This window comes from Hemitrygon akajei, chromosome 12, assembly GCF_048418815.1.
Source record: "Hemitrygon akajei chromosome 12, sHemAka1.3, whole genome shotgun sequence".
Lineage (NCBI taxonomy): Eukaryota > Metazoa > Chordata > Chondrichthyes > Myliobatiformes > Dasyatidae > Hemitrygon > Hemitrygon akajei.
The window spans coordinates 115,107,756-115,131,011 of NC_133135.1; the positions used below are offsets into that span (position 1 = coordinate 115,107,756).

At 44.1% G+C, this 23,256-nt stretch overlaps 1 protein-coding gene across 1 annotated transcript in view; it reads left to right on the forward strand.

Moving 5' to 3' along the window:
* Positions 1–23,256, forward strand: part of ppp1r37 (protein phosphatase 1, regulatory subunit 37) — a 134,072-nt gene that overhangs the window by 67,154 nt on the left and 43,662 nt on the right. The window contains exons 4-9 of the mRNA XM_073063888.1: positions 5,931–6,031; positions 8,560–8,679; positions 11,056–11,206; positions 12,204–12,359; positions 15,031–15,143; positions 17,516–17,657. Of these exons, the coding sequence (XP_072919989.1) occupies positions 5,931–6,031; positions 8,560–8,679; positions 11,056–11,206; positions 12,204–12,359; positions 15,031–15,143; positions 17,516–17,657 (783 nt within the window). The remainder of the gene's footprint in view (positions 1–5,930; positions 6,032–8,559; positions 8,680–11,055; positions 11,207–12,203; positions 12,360–15,030; positions 15,144–17,515; positions 17,658–23,256) is intronic.

Here is a 23,256-nt window from a genome sequence, read left to right on the forward strand (position 1 = left end):
GGTAGATGTCTCTGAGCAGAATGTTATGGAGATTTGAGAGTTGCAGCAATATTTTGGGTGGCAGGGTGGAGATAAGGCTTTATCAAAGGAGGTGTAATGCACTCCTTCCCTCTGCTAGCCTGCAGGTCACCCTTGGGCAAGGTGTAGCACCTGCTTAGCCCCCACCTCGCTGATCAGGGTCACGTGAAGCCATGGGAGCAGGTGGTGAATGGTCATATGTGCATATCACCAAGTCCTGGTTATGTGACCACTGACACCAGGCAATCTCTGAAGAGTATTGATAATGGCTGGGGGATCACCCGTCTTATAAAGACACTGCCTAGAAGGCGGCGATGGCAAACCACTTCTGTAGAAAAACTTAACAAGAACGAACATGTTTATGGAAAGACAGTGTTCACCCATGCCATACGACATAGCACATGACGAACAAGCAGTAATATTCTGATGTAGATCTGAAGAAGTACTTTGAAGCTGTTCTTAGACAACTGGAGGAACTCAGCAGGTCAGGTAGCATCTCTTCCCGAAGTGTCGACTGTTTATTTCCCTCCATAGATGCTGCCGGACTTGCAGAGTTTCTTCAGCATTTTGCATGGGTTGCTCAAGATTTCCAACATCTGCAGAATCTCTTCTAATTTGCTGCTCTTTGATGGTTGCCTTCTGATGGGATCCTCATCAGAGAATAAGAGATCACAGATTTACAGTTCTCAAGATAGTTTATTGTGATAGACATACACACAGGACATATAGGCCATGAAAGTTAGCTTCTTGCAGCTGCGTTACAAACTTCTCAAACAGAAGTTAGCATATAGGATGGTTCCAGTTAATTGGGACACATCAAGATCAGTACATTTTGGCCCAATTAAGTGGCCACCCCAATTAGCCAAAGTTCTATGGAAATACTTAAAAGGTATAAGAAAGACAAACTACCACTTAAATGAGTTAAAAAAAAATTATGTAAGAAAAGAATGACAGAACAAATTAGAACCCGCAATGCCACTACAGTACTATGAAACTGTGTTTTGATTCCTAATCGTTACCAAACGAAAAATGCATCCGGTCTACACTGGTACTTTCTTTTGGATTGACTGTAAATGAACAACTTCAGCACAGACGCCTGGTGCAGAGAATCAAAGGTCAAGTTTAACGTCAGAGAAATGTATTCAGTCGGCCCTCCTTATCCACGAATTCCACATGCGCAAATTCAACCAACCGCGAATCACAAAAACCCAGAAGTGCTCTTCCAGCACTTGTTGTTTGAGCATGTACAGATTTTTTTTTCTTGTCATTATTCCCTAAACAATGCAGTATAACAACTATTTTACATAGCATTTACATTGTATTAGGTATTATAAGTAATCTAGAGATGATTTAAAGTATACGGGAGGATGTGCTTGGGTTATCGTGGATCGGGATCGAAAAAAAATCAGAAGTTCTCTTACTCAGTAAATCGGAACAGGTACATCCAGTATTATTTAGCAACAGTTAGTCAAACGTTTGTCTTAGTATATAGTATATATTTTACCTTTCTATGCATATAAAACACTTAAGAACATTGTTCCAGCGCCAGGCTCAGGAACTTCTTCCTGAGTTCGATCCAGTGACAGACCGCTACCGAGTGCGCTCTCCACCGTGCTGGGTTGATGTGAGGATCAAAAACCCAAACCCCCAAAACCCAATAATTAAACCACTGCGTTGCTTAGTAATAATTGTAGCTTTCATCGGGGCACAGCCTTTCTCACTTTATCCATTAAAATTGTTCCGATCGTTGACCGACTGTAGCCTAATGCTTTTCCAATGACCGATGGTGTTTCACCTCTTTCCGATCGCTGTATTATTTCCACTTTATTTTCAATCGTGATCGTGATTATTTTCATAAACAGAAACACTGTGGATTCAGATCTCTGCCGATGGGTCCTAATGTCCACCGCACTGGGACAGGTTAAATAAGGTCTGGGGTTCCGCTGGGTCCTAAGATCCACCGCATTGAGACAGGTTGAATAAGGGACTTGAGCATCTGCGAATTTTGGTATCCGCAAGGGGTCTCGGAACCAATCCCTCGTGGATAAGGAGGGCCGACTGTACAATATACATCCTGAAATGCTTTTTCTTCTCAAAACATCCACGAAAACAGATAAGTGCTTGAAAGAATGAACGACAGTTAAACATGAGAACCCCAAAATCCCCCCAGCAGCAAAAATAAACGTGTATCGGTACAATCACTGAGCCCAAGCCTGTGCTAAGTGATAGCAAAGACACAGACCTTGCAGTTACCCCAAAAGCTTCGCATTTCATCCAAATTCGACAATCCACAGGTTCTCTCTCTCCCCGGCAAGCGAGAGGGAGGTGTCCCCCAGTTTCATAGTGAGCATGAAACATAACAACTCGCTGGTTTACGATTTTAAAAGTCCGTTTCATCAGTTTTTTTCGAGCTCTGTGTCCGAAGATCACAAAGACCTTGGGTCTTCGTGCCCACAGCAAAAGATTTTCAGGCCTCCCTGACGTGACGCTGACCCTCAATCCACCCGTCTCCGGAGCCCTGAGATCTTAGGCTTCCAAACACGATCGAGATTCTCAGGCCAGACCCTTGGCATGTCGAATAGTGGCCAGTCATGGAACCCTGAGAATGGGTCCCATTCCCACAAAGAACCAAAGCCTGCGTGTGACCCCAGGTCAGGGTCTTCAAAACAACCCTGGAAGGGAAAAATAAAGATAATAAAGGTAGAAATAGAACTGTTTGCGAAGATGCAAAGGGTTTGCCATTAGGCGCCATCATTCCTCTTAATCTCCACCCCAACTTCATCCATTATGTGAGCCGTTGCTTTCTTTGAATCTGTTAATGTTGCATATTTGTGGCCGAGTGTGCCATTTGGTGTGGCACAATAATAAAATAAAATGTGTGTTTCATCGGGATTGTAACGATCATCTGCACAATTTTTGAAGCAAGTTGGGAAGTTTTTCTAGATTACCATGTTTCTGTACTTAGAGTATTAGCACTATTTTTCTCACCATGAGCTTTCTTTGAATTGCCTACATTGCTATTGAGACAACCAATCATCTGTGGCTGTGAAATCTTCGTGGCCAGCTTCTTAGCTAGCTTCTCTGACTTGTTTTTTTTACATTAGTGCACGCACGCACACGCACACGCACACGCACACACACACCCCTTATCCAGTTACAAAAAAAACATTGATTGAGGGCCTCTTTAATACCTGGATCCTTACTGTCATAATTCTGTTTTTGGGATATTCCCTGTTGTCCGTGACGTTATCACTATTCTTCCTGCAGTTTATTTTGATGATGTATCAAGCGTCCAACTGTAGATTTTGACACTCCAGTTGTTCTCTGCCAATTGATGATGAGTGGTGTTAGTTGGATGGCTTTTAATTTATTCCAGTAGTGCAGTTTCTCCAGCTGGTGTCAAATCTTTCAGTGGCGTCTTGGCAACAGTCTGAAATTCTTTCAAGTCAAAATAAAATGATAAAATCACTGCCTTTTGAATCATTTCAGTCAGGCCAAATAGGTAACATAGCACAAGCACACATGACCTTTTTCTCCAGACATGGTGTAGTGTCTAATGACCCACAAATGCTCGTGACTGGCGCTAGTTAGAAACTGTTTGGCAAAAGTCTCCTGTCCCAATTAAGAGGCATAGTGTCCCAAATAAATGAATCTGTTTATTTTCTCAATTTCTCAATTGTTTTTTTAAGAAATGTCCCTAATAAATGGCTGCCCCATTTAACTGATGGCCCAATTAACTGGAGTCTGCTGTACTTATTTTAACACAAATTTCTATAGTCCAAACTTTTGGAAACTAACATTTTATACATGTTAAATTTCAGAAGTGTTATAATGGGCAAACAGGTATTTTAGTTACTTGCGTTTAGGGCAGCAATGAATGTCCTCCATCCCTGGTGGTGTTCCTCTTGGTTTTCACTACTGTCAGTCACACAAGTCCCAGGTGGAGACTCGGGAATACCATTGCATACAGATGTAGAAGGATTCTTCATTGCCGTTTCCATAACAACTTTATTTTACCAGTCAGGATTGTTAGCTCTGAGCTCAACCCCTGAACTTGGAGGACCGGTGGACCACTCTTCAACTGGCCTCTACCCTTTGACCTGTTTGGCATGGATGGCCTTCCCAAGAACCAAAGCATAAAAGCCCAACTCCAGCAAACATAAGCTCTCTGGGTCATTGAGGCATGCAAGCCTCCAAACCCTAGGACAACGTTGTGGTTCTTTTGGAGGCCTGTTATCATGCTTTTTCTAGAAGTTTCGATTAATGCCATACCTTTGAAGATTTTAAAAATAAAGGTTAACTTTATATGTCATGTACATTGAAACATACAGAGAAATACATGGTTTGTGTTAAATCAAATCAGCAATGATTGTGCTGGGCAACCCTTGCGTGTTGCCACATTTCCAGTGCCACAACTCACTAGCCATAACCTGTGTATCTTTGGACTGTTGGAGGAAACTGTGTCATCTGGAGAAAGCCCAAGTGGTCATGGGGAGAAAGTACAAACTCCTTACAGACGGTGATGGATGTCAAAACCCGACCTTGCAGTTGGCACTGTAAATTGTTGCGCTAGCTGTGATGCTACTGTGCTATGTATGCTCGATGGTCAGGGATCAAAGAGATTGTGGGATGGATAGGATGGATAACTGACAATTCTAATTCACTGTGTATCTCTGATTTCAGCAGTGCTCACAATCCTTTGTAGGATAACGGATTGTTGTTGTTACTCCTTATGGTAAAAATGTCTACTCTAAAAGCAAGTTGTGGGAATGTATGCCGCAAGATTGTTTTATAATGAATTAAAAAGCACTGTATTAGAGAATGAGCTTTTTCCTTCAGTTTGGTATGCTTGGCATAACTGTGGTGTAAATTTTCATCCTGTCAGGCTTTTGATTTTCAGTGTAACACTGGAAGTTAGTTTAAGATACACTACGTAAAAGGAATGCCATGTTACAGCTAACATCAATAGAAATGAGCAGCGCCTGGAACTGGCAGACCTTCAAGGAGGGCAGCTGTTGAGAAGACAAAAATTTGGCCATGGTGCCCAGGGGTTGGCGGAAAGAGAGAATTGCCGAGGACTCCTTGCCCTGGTGTTATTGAGTGGCAGCAACACACTGATGGGCAGCATTGTGTACTGTGCCTCATTCAAATAGTCTGTTGGTGCTTACTGTATGCAATTGAGGCAAGAAGTATTGGTAAAGTTGAAGTCGAAGTTCAGTTTTTTGAAATGCAGCCATATATGCGAATACAACCAAATGAAACAATGTTCCTTTAGGCGAAGGTACACAACACGTTAAAAAATATTACCACAAATAAATCAACAAATAATAAGGTGTATTTAAGATGCAAGATTAAAAATTATAAATTTATATTTTAAGTGTAACTTTAAGTTAAAAAGCTTAACGCTATTTGCACTTAATACATGATGAGACCTGTGTAGTGGCAGGGAGTTCTGTAGTCTCACGGTCTGGGGGAAGAAGCTGTTTCCCGTCCTAACAGTTCTTGTCCTATTGCTACGGTACCTCCTGCCTGATGGTAAGGGGTCAAAGAGGTTTTTGGACGATGGCAGGGATCATTAACAGTGATAAGGGCCCTGTGTACACAGCACTCCAGATAAATATCTCAGATAGGTGGAAGAAAGACCCCAATGATCTTCTCAGCAGTCATCACAATCCTTTGTACAGACTTGCCCGGGGAAATTTAGGTCTGTGATACTATCGTAATGTATCATTGAGAAAGCAAATTCAAAAGTGGACTTAAAGGCAGCTAAGGAGTCTGTTGGTGATTTTTTTAAAAATTGAAACCATTATGTCACGCTTAATGAGACTAGCACCAGAACAGAGCACCAGAGAACCTGTCGGTTTATTTAAACCCTTGAGTTCATTCAAAAGTAGTTTTTTTTTTCTTTTCAGGTGAGAAACTGGACTACAAAGCTTCAGAGGCCTTGGAAGAGGTTTTCAAACGGGTTCAGTTCAAACTAGTGGATTTGGAGGCAACCAACCTGGACGAAGATGTGAGCTATTTTAATACTTTTATAGATATATAGACCTCTGTCATTGTCAATTCTTAGTTTTCATTTTCCATCTTGCTATCATTTTTCCTGATTTGTTAGTACCACTGTATTAATGTGGATTTATGGCCACATTTCATCCAATATGCACTACTTAGGCACATGTAGATACAGTATCTAGGGTGCCTAAGACTTGCACAGTAATGTCAATGTGGAGCAGCAAGTGAGTTTGTAAATCTGGTGGGAGCAAAGGATGTTGGAGCACCATGGGACAGGTGGCAAGAAAGAGTGCCATTGTCTCTCTGGTGCTTCCCGCTCCCTCCCCTCTCCCTTTCCCTTTTCCCAACCATGATTTACCTGGATGAAGAAGTAGAAGGGTGGGTTGGTAAGTTTGCTGATGACACAAAGGTTGGGGGTGTTATGGATAGTCTGGAGGGTTGTCAGACAGCGGGACATCGATAAGATGCAGAACTGGGCTTAGAAGTGGCAGATCGAGTTCAACCCAGATGAGTGTGAAGTGGTTCACTTTGGTAGGTCCAATTTGGAGACAAAATATAATACACATGGTAAGACTGTCGATAGTGTGGAGGATCTGAGAGATCTTGGGGTCCTTGTTGATAGGACACTCAAAGCTACTGCGCAGGTTGACAGTGTTGTGTTGTCATTCATCAACCATGGGATTGAGCTCAAGAGCCGTGAGGTAATGTTACGGCTATATAAGACCTTAGTCAGCCCCCACTTGGAATACTGTGTTCAGTTCTGGTCACCTCACTACAGGAAGGATGTGGATACTATAGAGAGAATGCAGAAGAGATTTACAAGGATGTTGCCTGGAATGGAGGGCATACCTTATGAGAATAAGTTGAGTGTATTTGGCCTTTTCTCCTTAGAGTGATGGACAATGAGAGGTGACCTGATAGAGGTGTTATAAGATGATGAGGGGCATTGATCATGTAGATGGCCAGAGGCTTTTTCCCAGGGCTGAAATGGCTCACATGAGTGGGCATAGTTTTAAGGTGCTTGGAAGTTGGTACTAAGGGGACATCGGGTAATTTTTTTGCACAGCGCATGGCGGTGGTGGAAGTGGATACAATAGGGTCTTTTAAGTGCCTCTTAGATAGGTACATGTGCTTAGAAAAATAGAGGACTATGCTTTAGGCAGTCACTAGAGTAGGTTACATGGTTGGCACAACATTGTGGGCCGAAAAGCCTGTAATTTGCTGTAAATTTCTATGTTCTATGATTTCCCTTCTCCCTGCCTGCTTTCCCGTTCTCAGTCCACCCATATCAGAATCAGGTTTATCATTGCTCACATGGGTCATGAAATTATTTGCGACAGCAGTACAGTGCAATACATAAAATTACTACAGCACTGTGCAAAAGTCTTAGGCACCCCAGCTACATACAAAAAAATATATAATAATGAGTTTTGAACAGTACTGAACACATTTATGTTAATGCCAATCTAAACAATGTGTGGCTCACTGTTGTTTGTGTCAGTTGCCCTTTTTGATGCCCTCCTGCTTGGTTAGCTGGCACATGAATAAAGCCCTTCTCTTCATAAACTTTGTGGCTCACTTGTGCTCTGTCCTCTGACTCCAGCTGGACAGATGCATCGTGGGAATTATTGGGTCCTGGACATGATGGCCCATGTGCTGAGGAGCCCTCAAAAGCTCACTGTCAACCTGTGCACGATCTTCCATTAACCCTTACAATACTGGTCTCAGTCACAACTTGTGTGGGCATCATATCATTGAGGTAACTAAAAATCCCAGAGGGCCTACACAGAAGAATAATCAAGCCAAAGTTAACTCTGTCAAGTTCAAATTCAGGTTTATTGTCATTCAACTGTACACACCTATACAGTCAAATGAAACAGTGTTCCTCTGGACCAAGGTGCATAACGCAGTACATATAAGACCAATGAGCTATAAGAACAGAAATTAGGCCATTTGCCCCATCAAGTCTCCTCTGCTGTTTCATGATGGCTGGTCCATATTCCCTCTCAGCCAGAATCTCCTGTCTTCTCCCACACAACACATAGAGTAATATTCCCATAAATAAATTAATAAATATATATTCCAGAATATTGATATTTAGCATAAGGTGCATTTACAATACAAGTTAAAAATAACACTACTGGCGCTTCATGTGTGATGAGACCTGGGTGATGGCTGGAAGTTCAGTAGTTCACGTGGGTAATGTGCTAATACCTAACCAGTGAAAAATGAGAAAGGTGATAAACTGTTAGTTTAGCTGCTATACAGCTTTCTTCCAGTGTGAAAACTACATGAGTTTGTCAGAAAAAAGTACAAATCTTATAAAATGTATTATTTTTTAAAAAGCGGTGGTTTCCAGCAATGCCTATGCCTGTTCTCTTCTATGTACATTAGAGAGTGTGTATGTGTGTGTATAATTCTAAAATATGGAATGAGGGTCCCAATGTCGGAATAACCTGCCAGCTTTTTAACAAATTTGTTTAAAATATATTTCGCAGTTTCCAAGTACCGTTCTACTGTGTATTTCTATAGGGGGCGTCGGCGTTGTTTGATATGATAGAGTACTATGAGTCGGCCACCCAGTTGAATATCTCTTTCAATAAGCACATCGGGACACGAGGCTGGCAGGCTGCAGCTCACATGATGAGGAAGGTAGGGACAACTCCTCACTTCTTTGGTTCTGTGGGCTACTTGCTAATTCACCTGAGCAACACACACAAAATGCTGGAGGAACTCAGCAGGTCAGGCAGCGTCTATGGAGAGGAATAAAGATTCGATATTTCAGGCCAAGACTGGAAAGGAAAGGGGAAGAAGCTTTTTCCACCCATCGCTTCACAGCTTCTCAGTTCATCCACATTCCCCATCACCTGGTCTCACTGATCACCTGCCAGCTTGGTTCCCACCCCCCTCCCACCACCATAGTTTTTCTTGCATCTTACCCACCCCCCCTTCCAGTTTTGATGAAGGGTCTTGGCCCAAAACGTCAACTGTTTATTCATTTCCATAGATGCTGTCTGGCCTGCTGAGCTCCTCCAGTATTTTGTGTGCGTTACTCTAGATTTTTAGCATCTGTAGACTACCTCGTGTTTATGATTTGCTAATTTACCTGTTTCCTTTCCCTCTGCCTGGAAGCCCCAGTGCTTCTGACACTGGACCTGGACACTGGACACTGGACACTGGACCTGGCTTCACATAACCACTGTGCTCTGTGGAGATTTTATCGGGGCCTACAAGAAGGAATTAATTGAACATCCACGTCTTTTGCAAATTTATGGTATTCTCAGAAAGGATGCTGAAAATATGAAATAACTTTATAGAACTGAAACGTAAAACTTTTCTCTACGGATCAATGCCAACCTCGTGACTTATAACTTATCAACACAGTGTTCAAACATTAGAGGTGTGTGGGCATTTGATGTCCAGACCACACCAATCTCTGGCTCAAGTTTCCACGTAGTGCTCTGCTGCCAAACGTACAGTACTGAGACTAGTCAGCCAGTGCCAACTGATTCGGTAACTAAGACCAAAAGCAAAATAAAATGAACTGTTAAAGGGACTCATGAGCCAGGTAGCATCTGTGAAGGGAAATGAGTCACCTATTGTTTCAGGTCAAGATCTTTCATTTGGACTGTAAAAGTGGAGCTATCCCACTTATTTCCCTGTAACCTATTCTCTTGTGCATGTCCATGCCAAATTTCCTGTCACTCACCTACACAATAACCTGGTAACCTTCAAGCCAGCACACCTTTGGGATTGGGAGGAAATGCACACAGTTACAGGGAGAGCACAAACAGCACCAAAGATCAGGATCGAACCCTGGCTGCTGGAGCTGGAGCTGGAGCTCAGCAGCATTACCTGCTGACCACTCATTTCAGGGGTAACTTGGGCTGGTCAGTAAATCCAATCCAATGGCAACCACATTCTGTAAATTAGAAATCCTCTTTGGAAAAGGATTCAACATTAAACCCTTGAATTCTCCCTCCATACCTTATTTGATAAGTTTATTGTCCACTGTGGTTCACAATAATACATTGGAGCAGTATTAGGCCATTTGGCCCAACACATCCATTCCATCATTCCATCATGGCTGACTTATTTTCCTCTCAAGCCCATTCTCCCTGTAACCTTTGACACCCTTACTAATTAACCTCTGTGTCAACCTCTGCTTTAAATGTATCCAATGACTTTGTTGCAATGAATTCCACAGATTCACCACTCTGGCTAAAAAAATTCCTCCTCACCTCTGTTTTAAAGGAACATCCTTTTATTCTGAGGCTGTGCCCTCTAGTCCTAGACTCCAACTATTTGAAACATCCTCTCCATGGCTGTTCTATCTGCCCTTTCAGTGTTCAGTAGGTTTGAATGAGATGCCCCCCCACCTTATTCTTGTAAACTCCAGTGAGTACAGGCCCAGGGCCATCAAATGCTCCTCATACATTAACTGTTCCATTCCCAGGATCATTCGCGTAGCAGTTAGCATAATGCCTTACAGTGCCAAAAATTGTGATCAAGGTTCAATTCCCACCACTTCTGTAAGGAGTCCATGATTGACTGTTTTCTCTGGATGCCCCAGTTTCCTCCCTCATTCCAAAGACACACAGACGTAAAGATTAAGGTTAATGAGTTGTGAGCATGCTATGTTGGTGCTGGAATTGTGGGCTGCCCCCAGCAGATCCTCGGACTTTGTTGGTTGTTAGCATAAATGACACATTTCACTGTATGTTTCGATGTATATATGACAAATAAAGCTAATCTTCTGGACCTTGACCAATGCCAACACACCCCTTTTAAGATATGAGGCTCCTCAAACCTGCTCACAATACTAGTTCTTAGTTGCGTAGCCCATAAAGCTGGAACCGAATGGAAAATGGTTGTGTTCATCTTCAGTTTGCATGTAGGATTTATCTGCAGGTACCTGAAACCTACTGTGTGACTGATCAATACCACTGTACTTATCATGAGATGGCAGCCCGCCTGCCAACATGCAAAAATTCCTTTTTGTTGATATCCTGCTCTTCCCTGTTACAGACCAGCTGCCTGCAGTACCTGGATGCGAGGAACACACCGCTGCTCGATCACTCCGCGCCTTTTGTAGCTCGCGCGTTGCGGATCAGCAGCAGCCTTGTAGTGCTTCATTTGGAGAATGCCAGTTTATCCGGCCGACCGCTCATGCTCCTGGGTAAGATGCCAAATCTAGCCACGGGTCATAACAGAAGTGGGGCTCTGACCTCCTGTGTTTTAAAGAAGAAAAGATAAACTGAGGTAATAGCTGAATAAGATAGAGGGGTTGCAGGGATTTATCAAGATGTCACCTGGATTAAGAGAGAATGGCTTAAGAGGATAGGGCTGTTCCCTTTGGAGTGAAGGAGGATGAGAGGTGACTTGATAGAGATGTACAAGATGATAAGAGGCATAAATTGAGTGAGCAGCCAGAGACCTTTTCCCAGGATGGAAATGGCTATTATGATAGAGCATAACTTTATGGTGATTGGAGGAAAGTATAGGGGGAGATATCAGAGGTAAGTTTCTTTACGCAGAGTGGTGGGTGCATGGAACGCCCTGCCAGGGATGGTGACAGAGGCAGATACATTAGGGACATTTAAGAAATTCTTAGATAGGGACCTGGATGATAGAAAAATGGGGAAGGATTAGTTCATTCTTAGAGTAGGTAAAGGGTTGGCACAGTATTGTGGCCTGAAGGGCCCATATTGTGCTGTACTTTTCTTTGTTCTGTGAATAAACTCTGCATGCAAAAAGCAGGTACCTAGAAAGTTAAGTCTGGATACTTTGATTCAAAAGGCAGATCAGTGAAATGAGCCTGTCATGAGGCAGAGCACCATTGGTATATGAATACTACGTAAGACATGGGAGCAGAATTAAGCCATTCAGTCCATCAAGTCTGCTCCACCATTTGAGCATGACTGATTTACTACCCCTCTTCTCCCTGTAAGCTTTGAAGCCTTACTATCAGAAACCTAAAAAGCTCTTTAAATGTACCCCATGACTTGGCCTCCACAGCCTTCTGTGACAATAACTTCCACAGGATCACCAACCTCTGGCTAAAGGAATTCTTCCTCATCTCTGTTCTAAAGGGTCGTCCTCGTATTCTGAGGCTGTGCCCTCCGGTCTTAGACTCTCCCACTATTTCACGATGTGCCTGCTCTTCCTCCTAACAGCAACTGCCCTGAAGATGAATATGACGCTGCGAGAGCTCTTCCTGGCGGACAACAAGCTGAATGGACTCCAGGACGCGGCTCAGCTGGGGAATCTGCTGAAGTTCAACTGCACCATCCAGCTAATGGATCTGCGCAACAATCACATTCTGGACTCGGGTATGCAGCACAGATTGTGTGTCGCACCTTGATCTCTGGACAGCGCTGAGTCTCTTGGTACAGTCAATGGCCACTCCTATAGCTAATAAAGTGGCCACTGAGTATGTGTCTGTGGTCGTCTGCTGCTGTAGCCCATCCACTTCAAGGTTCAATGTGTTGTGCATTCAGAGATGCTCTTCTGCACACCACTTTTGTAATGTGTGGTTGTTTCAGTTACTGTCACCTTCCTAGTCAGCTTGACCAGTCTGGCCATTCTCCTTTGATCTCTCATTAATGAGGTGTTTTCACCCACAGAACTGCCACTCACTGGCTTTTTTTTTGTTTTCACACGATTCTCTGTAAACCCTAGAGGCTGCTGTGTGTGAAAATCCCAGGATATCAGCAATTTCTGAGATACTCAAACCACCCTGTCTGGCACCAACAATCATTCCACAGTCAAAGTCACTTAGATCCCATTTCTTCCCCGTTCTAATATTTGGTTGGAATGATAACTGAACCTCATGAGCATGTCTGCATGTCTATGTGCATCAAGTTGCTGTCACATGATTGGCTGATTAGATATTTGCATTAACGAGCAGGTGTACAGATGTACCGATGTACCGAATAAAATGGCCAGATACACAATGTTGCAATGTAGGTTTATGATGTAACCAATGGGCTGCCAGAAGATAATTGCACAGGAGGTGCTCTGTCTGTCCAAAGTCCTTTTCCCAGTAGTATATTGGATTGAAAGGAAGAGCCTCCATGAAATAGCATGGGAACATTTGTAGAGCTTCAAAGTTCGAATTAAATTTATTATCAAAGTACATGTATGTCACCATATACAACCCTGAGATTCATCATCTTGCAGGCACACTCAATATATCCATAATAGAATAATAATTGTAATGGAAACAATGAAAGACTGCACCAGAGTACAAAGGACAACAAACTGTGCAAGGACAAAAAGAAGGCAGGCAGAAATAAATAAATAAATAAACAGATAATAAATATTGAGAACATGAGATGAAAAGTCCTTGAAAGTGAGTCCATTGGTTGTGGGAATATTTCATTGATGGGCCAAGTGAAGTTATCCCCTTTGGTTGAGGAGCCGGATGGTTCGGGGTAATAACTGTTCCCAAACCTGGTGGTGCAAGTCCTGAGGCCCCTGTACCGTGCTGATGGCAGCAGCAAGAAGTAAGCACATCCTGGGTGGTAGGGGTCCTTGATGATGGACTGGGCTGAATCCACTACTTTTTGTAGGATTTTCCATTCAAAGACAGTGTTTCCATTACCAGGGCATGATGTAGCCAGTCAATATACACGCCACGACACAACCAGAGAAGTTTGTAATTTAGAGGTCATCCCGAGTCTTTGCAAACTCCTAAGGAAGAAGAGGCGCTGCACTTGTACAAATTTATTCATGGGAAGTGGCCCCTGCTACTTTTTTTTGGATTCAAGGTAGGAGAATGAGAAAGTGTATAATCTGGCAAAGGTGAAACCCAGGTGAAGGGGAAAGTTTGTGGGTGGGGAGAGGAGAATAAGTAAGAAGCTGGAAGGTGACAGGTGGAAATGGTAAAGGGGTGAAAAAGAAAATATTTGACAAGAGAGGAGAGTGGACCAAGAAGAAAGGAAAGGAAGAGGGCAGGTGAGGAGAAGCGAGGAGATGAGGTGGGGAACCAAAATGGGGTAAAGAAAAAGGGAGAAGGAGGGAGGGGGAGAAATTACTTGAAGTTAGAGGTTAGATTGGAGGCTACCCAGATTGAATACTGTATGATTTGTTGCCCCTGCAGCTTGACTTTGGCCTCCTCGTGGCAGAGGAGGCCAAAGACATATGTCAGAATTGAAATGGGTGGCCATCGGGTGATCCTGTCTTTTGTGGCAAGCAGAGTGAAGATCCCCGACAAAGCTGTTCCTTTCCCCCCAAATCTACATCAGATCTCACTGATGTAGAGGAGGACACACTGGGACCACCAGGTACAATAGATGACCTGCAAGTGAAGTGGTGTCCCACCTGGAAACTCTGTTTAGGGCCCTGAAGGGTGATGAGAGAGGAAACATAGAGGCAACTGAATGCCCACAGGAAAATGTATCTAAGGGTTGTATATGTTGACATATATGCGCTTTGATAATAAATTTACTTTAAACTTTGAGGAGGGAAATCAGTGAGGAGAGACAAGGGAGTCACATAGAAATCGATCCTTACAGAAAGCGGGTTCAGAGGGAAGGGAAAGATCTGCTTAGTGGTAGCATCCCGTTGGAGATGGTGGAAGTTACGGCGAGTGACGTGCTGGATATGGTGTGTCTCTGGGCCAGGCAGGAGTTCACAGCTCCTATTTATCTCTATTCCTCATTTAGCTCTGATGCAAAGTGCATTTACGTAGATTACCTTCGGCTACTTAGACACCTTCTTGTGATTAAAATTACCAGAGCATTATATGACCCGTCCTGATTAAGGGTCTGTCTGAAACATTGACTATCGACTCTTTTCCATAGATTTTGTGTGGCCTGCTGAGTTCCAGGAGCATTTTGCATGTGTTGCAGTGCATTATATATTGGCCATTTGGATTTGGCCCCAAAGATTGGCCTGGAAAGCATATGCACAAAAATAAACTTGTTTTCAGCAATAAAGGGAAAAACCAAAGGTGAATAAAAATCAGCGTAGTTTGACTGCACTATACTTTATTTCCAGGTTTGGCGTACATATCTGATGGGTTGAAGGAGCAGAGACAGGGTCTGGTTACATTGGTTTTGTGGAACAATCAGTTAACCCACAATGGAATGACCTATATGGCAGCTGCCCTGGTAAGTTAAATGACTAACACTGTAAACTATATCCCTTCACTGTTATCTGTCCTTGCATTGAGTAAACCGTACACCACTGTGGGCATATTATGGCCATGACTTTGACTTCCTGTTATTTCATTTCGGTTCCTTTACTGTATACAGTATACAACCTGAAATTTGTACTCTTCACAGACATTCACAAAACAAGACCCCGTAGAATGAATGATAGAACATCAAAGCCCTGAAGCTCCCTACCTCCATAAAAGCATCAACCTCCCTCCCCCCACTCGCGCCAGCAGAAGTACCGACCCCATCCCCACCACCATGCAAACAACAGCAAAATCCCCCTTGATCCATCAAAACTACAGTCCATAACCCAGCTCTTTGGAATCTCATACAGGCGCTCTCTCTCCAGCAAGGGAGATGTCACTCCTATCACAACGAGAGCAGAGACCAGCAATTCTGATGTTACAATATTCCACATCGCTTCTCCAGGTCCCCCCAACTTGAGATGTAATTGCCCTATTTAATATTAAACCAGTCTGTGACCAACTCTTGTGCCAAGAAGAATCTACCATCAGGGTGGAGGAGCAACACCTTATCTAGGTCGCCTCCAACCTGATGGCGTGAATATCATTTTTTTTTCTCCCTCCCCATTTCTTTCTTCCTCTATTCTCCACTCTGAACTTTTACCTCTCCTCATCTGCCTATCACCTCCCCTGGTGCCCTTTCTCCTTCCCTTTCTCCCATGGTCCACTCTCCTCTCATCATATTCCTTCTTCTCCAGCCCGTGACCTTTCCTACACACCTGGCTTCACCTTTCACCTTCCAGCCATCCTCCTTCACCTCTTCCCATCTTTTTATTCTGGCATCCTCCCCCTTCCTTCTCATTACTGAAGAAATATCGACTCATTTTCATAGATGCTGTCTGACCTCCTGAGTTCCTCCACCATTTTGTGTGTGTTCCTCTGGGCTTCCAGCGTCTGCAGACTTCCTTGTATTTATAATATCAATGTGAACTTCAAGAAAGCTTTTACAATCTTTGACTGGGTGAGAGCAGCATCAAGTATACGCAAGAAGCTCGATGCCATACAAGACCTTGCAGCGTGCTTGCTAGGCACCCCATCATTCACTCAGTCCACCACCTTCATAGAGTAGTGACAGCAGTGTGTACCATCTAAAGGATGCCCCGCAGCAGAGTCAGAATAGATTTTAATATCACCAGCATATATAGTGAAATTTGTTGGAATTACAGCAGCAGTACATTGCAGTACATGATAATAGGGGGAAAAACTGAATTGATGTGTGTATGTATATGTATATATGTATACATTTATGTTTGTGTATGTATATAGTAAAGTAATTAGTGCAAAAATAGAAATTTTAAAAAAGTAATGGGGTAGTGTTCACGGATTCAATGTCCATTCAGCAAATGGATGGCAGATGGGAAGAAGCTGTTCCTGAATCTCTGAATGTGTGCCTGCAGGCTTTTGTATGTCCTTGCTGATGGTAGCAATGAGAAGAAGGCATGATCTGGATGTTGTGGCTAATCTAAATTATTAATTTGCCCATTAAGCCATTGAGGTTTAGGGCAGCAATGAAAGTTCTCCATCTCTGGTGGTGGTCACGGCTTCCATGTCAGTAGCTTCCTCTTGGTTTACTGTCAGTCACGCAAGTGCCGTGTGGAGACTCAGGAATACCATCGCCCACAGATGTAGGATTCTTCATTGCTGTTTCCATAACAATTTTGTTTGACCAGTCAGGGTTGTTAGACCTGAGCTGACCTCCTGAACCTGGAGGACCAGTGGTCCACTCTTAGTCTTCCCTCTACCCTTTAACCTGTTTGGCATGGGTTACCCTACTAAGAGCCAAAGCATAAAGCCCTGACTCCAGCCAACATAGCTCTCTGGATCATTGAAGCACACAAACCACAATACCGTTGTGGTCCTCTTGAAGGGGATAATCTAATGGCATAATTTTAAGATGATTGGAGGAAAGTATAGGACTGTTGTCAGTGATGAGTATTTTTACACAGTGAGTGGAGGTTGTGTGGATTGCCCTGCAAAGAGTGGTAGCAGGTACAAAAGGGACATTTAAGTGATGCTCAGATAAGTACATTGATGAAAGAAAAAAATGGAGGGCTATGTAGGAAGGATTGGTTAGATTAATCATAAAACAGGTTAAAAGATTAGCACAACATTGTGGACTGAAGGGTCTGCTGTAACATTCTATGTTCATGTTAATACCAGTAAGCTTTCATTGAATGACTGAATTTCAGGCTATTTTCTGTACTTTTAATTAACTCCTGATAGGAAATGTTTTCTTTGTAATGTCAACAATCTGATTTGTTAAATTTGAACAGATTCTTTTTCCTTCCTCTTCTCCTTCAGCCCTACACGTTGAGTTTGGAGACGTTAAATCTCGGTCACAATGCTATAGGGAATGAGGGCGTGCATAAATTAAAAGATGGGCTGATTGCAAACCGATCAGTTCTGCGATTAGGATTGGCGTCTACAAAGCTCACCTGTGAAGGTATGTGCCAAGGGACAGCCTGATCATACACGTGACTGGAAAATTAGGTCAGTGATTACTTACATCAGATTCAGCGGTTTAAGGTCAATTCCTTTGGTGGGAGGGTTTAAGACCAGAGGACGCAGTCTCAGAATAGAAGGGCATCCTTTTAGGATGGAGCTGAGGAGGAATATCTATGGCCAGAGGATGGTGAATCTGTGGAATTCATTGCTGTGGAGGCTGAGTCATTGGGTATATTTAGGGCAGAGGTTGATTGGTTCTTAATTACTCAGGGCATGAAGGGATATGAGGAGGAAGCAGGAGATTGGAACTGTGAGTGAAATGGATCAGCCATGATGAAATGGTGATGCAGGCTCAGTGGGCCAAATGGCCTAATTCTGCTCCTATATCTGAAGGTCTAATTTCTGGTGAAGTAATTTGATGGGTAAGTTGATGATGGCTGATGTACAGGATTGTCCTAGATTTTCTGATTCGTGTTTTAGTGCCAGATTCACTTATCACATGTACATTGAAACAGAGTGAAATGCATCATTTGCATTAACAACCAACACAACCTAAGGAGGTGCTGGGGGATGCCATACATTTCATTGTCAACATAACATATCCAGATTGTTCAGCAGTACAACAGCAAAGCAAGCCCCCTTTCCTCCCTGCCATCCACCCACCCACTTGTCCATCACACAGTCCATTAACCCCAGCATGCACTGCTCCTGAGCCAAAACTCTATTGGACATGTGGACTCACAGATATCGGACCTCCGACTTCCCTAGTGGACTCAAAGGCCCAGGGCTTTGGCCATTGGGTCTTGACTTCCAGTCTCCCAATCTTCAGTCTTTGGTATAACAACAGCAACAGCAAATGATCAAAACGTGTCTATCCCTTCCTGCCATCCACCCACCCACTTACAATCACAACCCCAAGACAGGCCGCCTCTAGAGTCCTGTCCACATTAACTTAAAGAGATTTAAAGGGAAGCTCCAGGGGGCATAAGAATTTTAAGGTGACTGGAGGAAAGTACCTGGGGGATATCAGAGCTGAATTTTTTTTGCACACCATGACTGGTGAGTGCATGGAACGTCCTGCCAGGGATGCTGCTAGAGGCAGATACGTTAGGGACAGTTTTTAAAAAAAACTCTTTAGATAGGCACATGGATGATAGAAAAATTGAGGGCTCTGTAGGAAGGAAGGGTTAGATTGATCTTGGAGTAAGTAAATGGTCGATACAGCATTGTGGGCCAAAGGGCCAGTAATGTGCTCTGTTCTGCGTTTTTGCTGGAGCTCCTTTACTATAGAAAAGGAACTGAGGTTGCAGTTGAAGTGCTATCTGGTTAGGATAGCATTGAGCTCAGGGCTGATGCTCTCCCGGATCATAGAATCCGGTGACATTCTGGGCCAAAATATCACTTGCGTTAGGGTTCGCTCAAGCGATATCCACATCTGCACCAGTGGCACCGAGCTGCAGCTCTTCAGAGACCGTGTTAAGGAACTGGAGAGGCAGCTTGATGACCTTCAGCTCAAAAGGGAGAATGAGGAGGTGACAGATAGGAGCTTGCAGGGAGGTAATCACCCCTAAGGAGGCAGGACCTGGATGATTGTTAGGAGAGGGGAAGGGAATGAAATAGGATAAGATAAAACTTTATTTATCCTGAAGGAAATTATTGTTGCAAAGTTGCTTAGTCAAAAATATATACTTTAAAATATGAAATGTAAGCATTGAGGTACAAAATAGGATACAAAATGTGGCATTAAAAAGTAATAGTACTAAATACAGATGTGCATTGAAACCATATACTTATATACTTGAGGAGGAGTTGTAGAGTCTTCAAAGGTTTCAAAGGTACGTTTAATGTCAGAGAAATGTATACAATATACATCCTGAAATTCTTTTTCTTCACAACCATCCACAAAAAGTGCCCCAAAGAATGAATGACAGTTAAGTGTTTGAACCCCAAAGCTTCCCCCACCCACGCATAAACAGCAGCAAAACAACAACCCCCCCCCCCCCCCCCCCACTAGCAAAAAATGCATCGGTGCCTGCCACCAAACACTCAAGCGTGCAGCAAAGCATCAGTAAAGACACAGACTTGCAGTACCTCAAAGACTACTATTGGACATACCACAGGCTCTCTTTCTCCCTTATAAGGGAAAACGAGGTGTCCCTGTTTCACAGCGAGAGGGGAGACATAACAAACAACTCGCTGATTTACAATGTTAAAAGTCTGTTGCGTCACTTTTTCTGAGCTCTGTGCCCAAAGAACTCGGGTCTTTTGGCACACAACCAGCAGCCAGCTTGCTGCTTTCGATCTTCCCTGTACTCCTGCGACATATCAGGCGACGGTACCGACCTTGAGTCTGCCCAACTCCAGAGCCACAAAATCCTGGAAGCCTGAAGGTGCGCTAATCTTCTTGGCCGCGTCCTCGCTATATCAAATAGCGGCCAGTCGTGAGACCCCGAGAGCGGGACCCATTCCCACAAAGAATCGAAGTCAGTGTGTAACTCTAGGTCAGGGTCTTCAAAAGAACCCTGAAAGGGAAAAATAGAGATAGTAAAGATAGATACAGCCACAAGGATCTTCTGTGGTGTTCAGTGGTGCACCTTGGTGGAATCAGTCAGTGCAGAGTGCCCCTGTGGCCATTCCCCTCAATAATAAGTACACTGCTTTGGATATTGTTGGTGGGGGGAACGACCTACCGGGGGAAGCTGCTACAACATGATCTCTGACATTGCCTCTCTCTCTGTGGCTCAGAAGCATGGGGGGGGGGGGGAGCGGAGGGGAAGAGGACTCCAGTAATGACACACACAAAGTTCTGGAGGAACTCAGCAGGCCAGGCAGCGTCTATGGAAAAGAGTAAACAGTCGATGTTTCAGGCCGAGACCCTTCATCAGGACTCTTTTCCATAGATGCTGCCTGGCCTGCTGAGTTCCTCTAGCATTTTGTGTGTGTTGTTCTGATTTCCAGCGACTGCAGATTTTCTCATCTTTCTGCAGTAGTGATAAGGGGATTCCATAATTCGAAGAGGAGACAGCAGATCCGGTGGACATGAAAGAGGCACCCAGATGGTGTGTTGCTTCCCAAGTGCCAGAGTCAGGGATGTATCTGGTCAGGTCTAAAGCATTCTAAAGGAAGGGTGTTAACACCCAGAAGTCATAGTACATATTGGTACCAGTGACATAGATAGGAAAAGGGAGGAGGTCCTGAAGAGAGAATGTAGGAACTTGAGTAGAAAGCAGAAAAGCAAGACCACCAGGGTGGTAATCTCTGGATTGCTGCCTGTGCCACACACCGGTCAGTGTAAGAATAAGATGATCTGGCAGATGAATGTGTGGCTGAGTAATTGGTGCAGGGGACAGGGTTTCAGATTTCTGGATCATTGGGATCTCTTCTGGGAAAGGTATGACCTATACAAAGGGATGGGTTACACCTAAACCCAAAGGGAACCAATATCCTTGCAAACACGAGGAAATCTGCAGATGCTGGAAATTCAAGCAACACACACAAAATGCTGGTGGAACACAGCAGGCCAGGCAGCATCTATAGAAAGAAGCACAGTTGATGTTTTGGGCCGAGACCCTTCGTCAGAACTAACTGAAAGGAAAGAGATTTGAAAGTAGGAGGGGAGGGGGAAATGCAAAATGATAGGAGAGGACAGGAGGGGGTGGGGTGAAGCTGAGAGCTGGAAAGGTGATTGGCAAAAAGGATACAGAGCTGGAGAAGGGAGAGGATCATGGGACAGGAGGCCTAGGGAGAAAGAAAGGGGGGGGGGCACCAGAGGGAGATGGAGAACAGGCAAAGTGATAGGCAGAGAGAGGGAAAAAAAAGAGGAGGGGGGAAAAAGACTAAATATATCAGGGATGGGGTAAGAAGGGGAGGAGGCGTATTAACAAAAGTAAGAGAAGTCAATGTTCATGCCGTCAGGTTGGAGGCTACCCAGACGGAATATAAGGTGTTGCTCCTCCAACATGAGTGTTGCTTCATCTTGACAGTAGAGGAGGCCATGGATAGATATATCAGAATTGGAATGGGATGTGGAATTGAAATGTGTGGCCACTGGGAGATCCTGCTTTCTCTGGCGGACAGAGCGTAGGTGTTCAGCGAAACGGTCTCCCAGTCTGTGTCGGGTCTCACCAATATATAAAAGGCCACACAGGAAGCACCGGACGCAGTATACCACACCAGCCGACTCACAGGTGAAGTGTCACCCCACCTGGAAGGACTGTCTGGGGCCCTGAATGGTGGTGAGAGAGGAAGTGTAAAGGCAGGTGTAGCACTTGTTCCACTTACAAGGATAAGTGACAGGAGAGAGATTGGTGGGAAGGGTTGCGGGGGATGAATGGACAAGGGAGTCGCGTAAGGAGTGATCCCTGCGGAAAACAGAAAGGGGGGGAGGGAAAGATGTGCTTGGTAGTGGGATCCCGTTGGAGGTGGCGGAAGTTACAGAGAAATGTTGGACTCGGAGGCTGGTGGGGTGGTAGGTGAGGACAAGGGGAACCCTATCCCTAGTGGGGTGGCGGGCAGATGGGTTGAGGGCAGATGTGTGGGAAATGGGAGAGATGTGTTTGAGAGCAGAGTTGATGGTGGAAGAAGGGAAGCCCCTTTGTTTTAAAAAGGAAGACATCTCCTTCGTCCTGGAATGAAAAGCCCCATCCTGAGAGCAGATGTGGCAGAAACGGAGGAATTGTGAAAAGGGGATGGCATTTTTGCAACAGACAGGGTGGGAAGAGGAATAGTCCAGGTAGCTGTGAGAGTCTGTAGGCTTATAGTAGATATCAGTAGATAAGCCGTCTCCAGAGATGGAGACAGAAAGGGGAGGGAGGAAATGGACCAGGTAAATTTGAGGGCAGGGTGAAAGTTGGAGGCAAAGTTAATGAAGTCAACAAGCTCAGCATGTGTGCAGGAGGCAGCGCCAATGCAGTCGTCGATGTAGCGAAGGAAAAGAGGAGGCCGGTTACCCGTATAGGCTTGGAACATGGACTGTTCCACAAAGCCAACAAAAAGGCAGGCATAGCTGGGGCCCATGCGGGTGCCCATGGCTACACCTTTGGTTTGGAGAAAGTGGGAGGAGCCAAAGGAGAAATTATTGAGACTAAGAACTAATTTCACTAGACGGAAGAGAGTGGTGGTAGAGGGGAATTGGTTAGGTCTGGAATCCAAATCTCTTACTATCTTTCCTTTCAGTTAGTCCTGACGAAGGGTCTTGGCCCGAAACGTTGACTGTGCTTCTGCCTGCCTGGCCTGCTGTGTTCCACCAGCGTTTTGTGTGTGTTGCTTCAATATCCTTGCAAGCACGTTTGCTAGAGCTATTGGGGAGCATTTAATTTTGCAGAGGGAGTGGGAACCAAAGTGATAGGGCTGAGGACAGGGCAGTAAGTATTCAAGTCAATGCAGTGTACTGTTACGTATCCCGTAACTGGATCACTTACCAGCAAAGATAGAGAGGTCCACTGAAGTCTGATGGTACCATTTTTAAACGTTTTTATTTATAAAGGGGCACAAAAGTAAGGTTAATACAAACATTCAGATAACATACGTCGTCAATACTCAATCTAAAGCGCAGGTATAGTAATAATCAATAAGAAATAAGCTCTATCGTTGTCTAG